The sequence below is a fragment of the Salvelinus alpinus genome, chromosome 5 (genome assembly GCF_045679555.1).
Source record: "Salvelinus alpinus chromosome 5, SLU_Salpinus.1, whole genome shotgun sequence".
In the NCBI taxonomy this organism is placed as follows: domain Eukaryota; kingdom Metazoa; phylum Chordata; class Actinopteri; order Salmoniformes; family Salmonidae; genus Salvelinus; species Salvelinus alpinus.
The window spans coordinates 99,486,724-99,495,899 of NC_092090.1; the positions used below are offsets into that span (position 1 = coordinate 99,486,724).

Genomic DNA, 9,176 nt, shown 5'->3' on the forward strand with positions numbered 1-9,176 from the left:
TGAACCCTACTCTCCTCCCTTTCCGCATCCTATGACTCACACTGTTCCCTTTCCTCTTGTCTCGACCCTCCCCTCCAGCTCCATGGCTGTGTGAGTCATTGCGACCTTAAAGAACAGGGCTTCTGCCTATAACCCTAGAGGGGGGTATTTTCCATTTCATCTTTTCCATTTTCTCCTCCCTCCTTAAATACCCCCCTCTGCGGACGACTTTTTCAACCACTTTGAAAAGAAGCTTGACGACATCCGTGCCTCATTCACTCAGCCTATTGAGTCCACTGGTCCCACTCACACAGAACTACCCGACGCCTTGACATCTTTCTTCCCTCTGTCTCCAGATAAAATCCTGTGAATAGTGAGGTCTGGCCGCCTGACAACCTGCCTTCTCCAGACCATCTGTTAAGACCTTCTCCCATTCCTTACTTCCCCCATTAACTCATCCCTGACCACCGGCTGCATCCCCCTTGACTTCAAAACTGCCGAGTCACTCCCCGTCGTCAAGAAATCTACACTCTACTCACCTGACATCAAAAACTACAGTCCTGTATCTCCTCTTTCTTTTCTTTCCAAAACACTCGAGTGCAGTCTCTCGTTATCTCTCTCAGAACGATCTTCATACCCCCCCCTCACCAACATGTATTTAGAGAGGTTGAATCATACCCCACCCCCCCTCACCAACATGTCTTTAGACTCGAGTGCAGTCTCTCGTTATCTCTCTCAGAACGATCTTCTTGACCCCATAACCAGTCAGGCTTCAAGACGGGTCACTCACCCGAGACTGCTCTTCTCTGTGTCACGGAGGCTCTCCGCACTGCCAAACCTGACTCTCTCTCTCCTCTGTTCTCATCTTCCTAGATCTATCTGCTGAACCATCAGATCCTCCTCTCTAGCCTCTTTTAGAGATGGACGTCTCAGGCTCTGCACACTCTTGGATTGCATTCTGCCCCCAAGCCATAAAACTGCTAAACAATTAATAAAATCTCCCATCCCTTTTGTACACTGCTGCTACTTGCTGTTTATTATCTATGCATAGTCACTTCACCCCTACCTACATGTACACTGTTGCTACTTGCTGTTTATTATCTATGCATAGTTACTTTACTCCTACCTACATGTACAAATTACCTCAACTAACCTGTACCCCCACACACTGACTCAGTACCAGTACCCCCTGTATATAGCCTCGTTATTCTTATTGTGTTACTTTTTATTATTATTATTTTTTATTATTTTTGTCTACTTGGTAAATATTTTCTTAACTCTTCTTGAACTGCGCTGTTGGTTAAGGGCTTGTAAAGTCAGCATTTCAAGGTAAAGTCTACACTTGTTGTATTCGGTGCAGGTGACAAATACAGTTTGATTTAATTTGACATGGCAGGCCGCTTCTACCAGGTGATGCGGAGAGGATCTGTGTCTGCACCACGTACTCTCACTACTGGTGTCCTCCAAGGCTCGGTTCTAGACCCTCTCCTCTTCTCTCTATACACCAAGTCACTCGGCTCCATGTCCTCACATGGTCTCTCCTTTCATTGCTATGCGGGTGACACTCGACTACTTCCCCCCCTTCCTTTCTGACACCCAGGTATCAAAGCTCCATCTTAACCTCTCCTTTTACAAGCCTGAGTTACCAGACCAGTGAGTCACTGCTAGCTTTGTACATAGGCCTAATGAGTGCACTGTTTTCACGTAAGCTGCATGGGGGGAAAAAATGATGTCCCAATATAAAGAAAAAACATGAATGTCTGTTGACTGTTTTGTTGCTCGTGATATTTTAATAAAACATTGGTTAAAGGCTACTGATTATGCGTCTCTGCTGGAAAAAAGAAAATGGACGCCCTAACCGTTACCGCTAAAACCTGCTTTTTTGTGAGTTTTAAATATCACCTGTAGCGCTGGTTGAAATTAGCACATTGGCACACGTTTTCAAGGACTCACCTCAAATATTTCCACAGGTAAATTACCAACCCTGACGCAAGGGTTGAGAAATAGTGTGTAGTGTCACGTTCTGACCTTAGTTCCTTTTTTATGTCTTTATTTTGGTTTGGTCAGGGCGTGAGTTGGGGTGGGCATTCTATGTTGTTTTTCTATGTTTGTATTTCTGTGTTTGGCCTGGTATGGTTCTCAATCAGAGGCAGCTGTCGATCGTTGTCTCTGATTGAGAATCATACTTAGGTAGCCTGTTTTCCCACTAGGGGTTGTGGGTACTTGTTTTCTGTGTCTGTGTTTGTCCATACAGAACTGTTTCAGTCTCGGTCATTCTCTTTTTGTTTTGTCATTCAGTGTTCAGCTGTTTTCATTAAAATGGACACTTTCCACGCTGCACATTGGTCCGATCTTTCATACTCGTCATCAGACGAGGACGAGTACCGTTACAGAGCGCCTGGTTTTCCAAACTGAAATTGCCAAAGTACGTGCGTTTGACACTATAACGCCAGTTGAATACAGAGGCCTCAGTGTTCTCCATTTACAGTAATTAGTGTTGTCAAATGTTGAAGCTGTTCTGCAGACAATGGACATAATCATAATCACATACCTTTATTTCTGCTCAGTTGTGGCGGTGTAATTCAAGTGTAGGAAATAGGATTGATCTATATAGTTGATCAATTCATTTATTATTTACTACAGATTAGCTGATCATTAACCATCTATAACTAATTATAACCTCTTTTAAAGGGTTCCTTCAGTGTTACCCATAATGGTTTATTTTACATCATTTAAACCCAGAACTTGAGTTATTCATGGTGGGTCATCAAAGTGTTAAACCACAACTGTTATCTCTGGGCAGTAAATTAATCTGTCCACTCTCTGTTATCTCTGGGCAGTAAATTCTTTTTTGAACAGATACAATGCTATTTTACAGTAAACAAATTGACAACAGACTTTCAGCACACTTATAGGGAAGGACATTCAACAAGCACAGCACTTACACAAATGGCTGATGATTGGCTGAGAACTTTATAAAAATATTGTGGGGCCTGTCTTGTTAGACTTCAGTGTTGCTTTTGACATTATCGATCATAGTCTGCTGCTGGAAAAACGTATGTGTTATGGCTTTACACCCCCTGCTATATTGTGGATAAAGAGTTACCTGTCTAACAGAACACAGAGGGGGTTCTTTAATGGAAACCTCTCAAACATAATCCAGGTAGAATTAAGAATTTCCCAAATCAGTCACTAAACCCTAAACCTCAACTAAATCTTGTAATAAATAATGTGGAAATTGAGCACGTTGAGGTGACTAAACTGCTTGGAGTAACCCTGGATTGTAAACTGTCATGGTCAAAACATATTGATACAACAGTAGCTAAGATGGGGAGAAGTCTGTCCATAATAAAGCGCTGCTCTGCCTTCTTAACAACACTATCAACAAGGCAGGTCCTACAGGCCCTAGTTTTGTCTCACCTGGACTACTGTTCAGTCGTGTGGTTGGGTGCCACAAAGAGGAATTTAGGAAAATTACAATTGGCTCAGAACAGGGCAGCACGGCTGGCCCTTGGATGTACACAGATAGCTTCTACACATATTCTATACACACACGTACGCATGGATTTTGTATTTAATAGATATGTGGTAGTGGTGGAGTTGGGGCCTGAGGGCACACAGTGTATTGTGAAATCTGTGAATGTATTGTAATGTTTTTTAAATTGTATAACTGCCTTCATTTTGCTGGACCCCAGGAAGAATAGCTGCTGCCTTGGCAGATCCATATTAAATACAACATCTCTGGGCAGTAGATTATCTCTGGGAAGTAAATTATCTCTGGGCAGTAGATTTATCTATCCACTCTTCTGTTTTCTCTGGGCAGTTGATTATCTCTGGGCAGTTGATTTATCTATCCACTTTTCTGTTTTCTCTGGGCAGTTGATTTATCTATCCACTTTTCTGTTTTCTCTGGGCAGTTGATTATCTCTGGGCAGTTGATTTATCTATCCACTCTTCTGTTTTCTCTGGGCAGTTGATTTATCTATCCACTCTTCTGTTTTCTCTGGGCAGTAGATTATCTCTGGGCAGTTGATTTATCTATCCACTCTCACGACACACACATCTTTGATGATCTGCCACACTCGCTTACGTGGTGGAGGGAACTTTCTACCATCTGGTCTGTAGAGAGGAGCTGTGGTGTCGTGTCTCCTCTCTCTTCTTCCTCCCCTCTTCTCTCCTTTCCATCCTCTCTCCTCTCCTCTCCCATGCTCCCCCCCCTCCCTACTGTACTGTAAAATGTTCACATATTTGATTATAGCAGGTTCTAAATAATAGGTGAAATGGTTTTGGGTTTGTGCAGCCATGCAGGCAGGAATTGGACACAGTACTGATTGTTGAGTGTTTCAGCCTGGCCGACTGTTGTGTGGGTGGACATGACAAAACCTACTCAGCCCTGGTCTCTGGTCATCAATGCTGTCACCAGCTCACCCACCAGTTACTGGCTTCTGCTGCTGCTGTCACATTTCTCTCTCTCTCTCTCTCTCTCTCTCTCTCTCTCACACACACACACACACACCTCACAAAATGTATGTACTTATTCAAGCATTCCATGGAAATGAGTAGAACATGTCATTGATGTTGACATTGATGGGCGGGCATATAACGCAAAGGTCTAGCAACCCAAAGGTTGCGTGTTCGAATCTCATCATGGACAACTTTAGAATATTAGCTAATTAGCAACTACTTACTACTTGTTAGCTATTTTGCAACTACTTAGCATGTTATCTAACCCTTCCACTAACCTTAATAACCCCTTAGCCCTAGTCCCTAGCATAGCTAACAGCTAACATTAACCTCCTAGTTAATGTTAGCATTAGCCATCTAGCTAACGTTAGCCACAACATATTTGGAATTCGTAACATATTATACGTTTCAGAAAACGTGTGACAATACTGTATTGTACGAATTGCAATTCGTAACATATCAGACCATAAGGATGATGGACATCCACAAATTAACGCATACCATACCGAACAATAACATGTCTTATTAATTGGAGTGTCCTGTATTTACATTTACTATGTTACTGTAGGTCTACCCGACTCCAGGTTGGAAACTTGAGGAAGCCTCAGTTTATTGGGTTGATGGGTAGGTAGGCTACACAGGACATATTCGGGCGTGCATCACATGCCTTCATAATAGCAGGTATATTCTCTCTCTCTCTCTCCATAGCTCTGGTGGATGAAGTCACACTATCAATTTACACTTCATTCCAGTCCGTGATAATCTGACAAATAGACGAGTGGATGATATGCTCTGACATCACAGCATAGTTTACGGTACACCGAGGGGACTGTCGGCGGTTGACTCCACGGGCAGCATCTGGCAAAGTTTACTATTCGAGATCCTCTGTTTTGTTCATCTCTAGATATTATAAAACCCTGCAAGCGACGTTGGTTTCAATTTAAGACCGGCAATAGTCGAGCTTTCTAACCCGTAGCTTTCGAAATCGCCATTGCTAGGAACGTTCAACCGTGCACAGTGATGAAGAGTGGAGACTGGGGCTTCCGGTGTAAAACAGGCTGTCTTTATGAAATCCATCGAGGTGCGGAACTACTGCCGACTCCTGCTCCTGCTGCATATTTAGGCCTATCATAATCTATTGTTATCCCGAGATGATATCCCGTACAAGTTGAAACGAATCCGACAACACCTGGAATTTAACGAAAGCAGTCTCAACCAGCCTGCTCAGCCATCCACGCTCCATTGCAAATTTCAGTTTACTGGAAATATATCAGTCATTTGATGGGATCTCATTTCGCAGTTATTAAAACAGAGAAGCCATTCCCGTGGGGTTTATTTCATGGGGATGTGTTCAAGACAAGAGAGAATACAAAAAGACGTCAACATCGTAATTCAAAGGAGCAAGGCAGAGAAAGACTGCCTTTTCTCTGGTGAGTGTGTGTGTGTGTGTGTGTAGTTAGTCAGAGGTGGTAGTGGTGTGTTCCGACCGTTAGATTATGTGGTCTAGTGCATGTTGACGAACACACAAATTTTACATCACTGCCTTCAATAGCAATAACATCTTCTAGACCCGACCGTTGTCAATATCCTAACAAATTCATCTAATCATAGGCCTTAATAATTGTATTCGATAGCTGTGAGTGATGATTAAATTGGGAAAACCCAGACACCATTATAGTCTATCATTACATTTTGTTGTCTGGCAAAACGTTTGTAGGCCTTGATACGGATAGTTTGAAATGATGATAATTATTTCACATGAAGAGAAATAGGAATAGATTAATATTCTTGTCATGATGACAATAGGCTTTGGTTAAACATCCCTACAGAATGACAGACAGACATAATATTGAAGACACCAGCCGACTAGACCATTTGCCGATTGACGTTACATTTCTACCGGACATAACGTAACGGTTGTGTAAATGTGATATTGTCCGACAATTTATGCTCCTTTACATATTTGGTCAGTCAGTGGAACCCCTTTTGATGTTGCCATGGAAACTGCATTTGTTGAAGGGATTTTTTTTTCTCTTCCTGTGGTTGTATCTTGCCATTGTGTAGTAGTGGCTAATAACCCTCTTGTTGATTTCCGTTCTGACCGGTTCTATTTCCCCTCTTGTTGATTTCCGTTCTGACCGGTTCTATTTCCCCTCTTGTTGATTTCCGTTCTGACCGGTTCTATTTCCCCTCTTGTTGATTTTCGTTCTGACCGGTTCTATTTCCCCTCTTGTTGATTTTCGTTCTGACCGGTTCTATTTCCCCTCTTCTTGATTTCCGTTCTGACCGGTTCTATTTCCCCTCTTCTTGATTTCCGTTCTGACCGGTTCTATTTCCCCTCTTGTTGATTTCCGTTCTGACCGGTTCTATTTCCCCTCTTGTTGATTTCCGTTCTGACCGGTTCTATTTCCCCTCTTCTTGATTTCCGTTCTGACCGGTTCTATTTCCCCTCTTCTTGATTTCCGTTCTGACCGGTTCTATTTCCCCTCTTGTTGATTTCCGTTCTGACCGGTTCTATTTCCCCTCTTGTTGATTTCAGATTTCAGATATACTGACGCCACCTTCACCTTCACTTATTCCAAAGGCTCCAGAAGGTACAGTACAACGTTCTTAGATTGTTGACATCATTCATTCATTCTGTACCATTGATACACTGTGTCCTACTGGGCCATTCATTCTGTACCATTGATACACTGTGTCCTACTGGGCCATTCATTCTGTACCATTGATACACTGTGTCCTACTGGGCCATTCATTCTGTACCATTGATACACTGTGTCCTACTGGGCCATTCATTCTGTACCATTGATACACTGTGTCCTACTGGGCCATTCATTCTGTACCATTGATACACTGTGTCCTACTGGGCCATTCATTCATTCTATCCTACTCTGTACTGTTGATACACTGTATCCTACTCTGTACAATTGATACACTGTGTCCTACTGGGCCATTCATTCATTCTATCCTACTCTGTACTGTTGATACACTGTATCATACTCTGTACCATTGATACACTGTGTCCTACTGGGCCATTCATTCATTCTATCCTACTCTGTACTGTTGATACACTGTATCCTACTCTGTACAATAGATACACTGTGTCCTACTGGGCCATTCATTCATTCTATCCTACTCTGTACTGTTGATACACTGTATCCTACTCTGTACCATTGATACACTGTGTCCTACTGGGCCATTCATTCTGTACCATTGATACACTGTGTCCTACTGGGCCATTCATTCTGTACCATTGATACACTGTGTCCTACTGGGCCATTCATTCTGTACCATTGATACACTGTGTCCTACTGGGCCATTCATTCTGTACCATTGATACACTGTGCCCTACTGGGCCATTCATTCTGTACCATTGATACACTGTGTCCTACTGGGCCATTCATTCTGTACCATTGATACACTGTGTCCTACTGGGCCATTCATTCTGTACCATTGATACACTGTGTCCTACTGGGCCATTCATTCTGTACCATTGATACACTGTGTCCTACTGGGCCATTCATTCTGTACCATTGATACACTGTGTCCTACTGGGCCATTCATTCATTCTATCCTACTCTGTACTGTTGATACACTGTATCCTACTCTGTACAATTGATACACTGTGTCCTACTGGGCCATTCATTCATTCTATCCTACTCTGTACTGTTGATACACTGTATCCTACTCTGTACCATTGATACACTGTGTGCTACTGGGCCATTCAATCTGTACTATTGATACACTGTGTCCTACTGGGCCATTCATTCATTCTATCCTACTCTGTACTGTTGATACACTGTATCCTACTCTGTAGAATTGATACACTGTGTCCTACTGGGCCATTCATTCATTCTATCCTACTCTGTACTGTTGATACACTGTATCCTACTCTGTACAATGGATACACTGTGTCCTACTGGGCCATTCATTCATTCTATCCTACTCTGTACTGTTGATACACTGTATCCTACTCTGTACCATTGATACACTGTGTCCTACTGGGCCATTCATTCATTCTATCCTACTCTGTACTGTTGATACACTGTATCCTACTCTGTACAATAGATACACTGTGTCCTACTGGGCCATTCATTCATTCTATCCTACTCTGTACTGTTGATACACTGTATCCTACTCTGTACCATTGATACACTGTGTCCTACTGGGCCATTCATTCTGTACCATTGATACACTGTGTCCTACTGGGCCATTCATTCTGTACCATTGATACACTGTGTCCTACTGGGCCATTCATTCTGTACCATTGATACACTGTGTCCTACTGGGCCATTCATTCTGTACCATTGATACACTGTGTCCTACTGGGCCATTCATTCTGTACCATTGATACACTGTGTCCTACTGGGCCATTCATTCATTCTATCCTACTCTGTACTGTTGATACACTGTATCCTACTCTGTACAATTGATACACTGTGTCCTACTGGGCCATTCATTCATTCTATCCTACTCTGTACTGTTGATACACTGTATCCTACTCTGTACCATTGATACACTGTGTGCTACTGGGCCATTCAATCTGTACTATTGATACACTGTGTCCTACTGGGCCATTCATTCATTCTATCCTACTCTGTACTGTTGATACACTGTATCCTACTCTGTACAATTGATACACTGTGTCCTACTGGGCCATTCATTCATTCTATCCTACTCTGTACTGTTGATACACTGTATCCTACTCTGTACAATGGATACACTGTGTCCTA

General features: G+C 42.6%; 1 protein-coding gene across 2 annotated transcripts in view; it reads left to right on the forward strand.

The window, feature by feature from the left end:
* Positions 1 to 5,095: 5,095 nt before the first annotated feature.
* Positions 5,096 to 9,176, forward strand: part of LOC139577343 (protein mono-ADP-ribosyltransferase PARP8-like) — a 126,296-nt gene continuing 122,215 nt past the window's right edge. The window contains exons 1-2 of one of the 2 annotated variants that reach the window (XM_071404391.1): positions 5,096 to 5,873; positions 6,983 to 7,037. In XM_071404391.1, coding sequence (XP_071260492.1) covers positions 5,783 to 5,873; positions 6,983 to 7,037 — 146 coding nt within the window. In that variant the 5' untranslated portion in view covers positions 5,096 to 5,782. The remainder of the gene's footprint in view (positions 5,874 to 6,982; positions 7,038 to 9,176) is intronic. The other variant, XM_071404392.1, reaches the window with a different exon arrangement.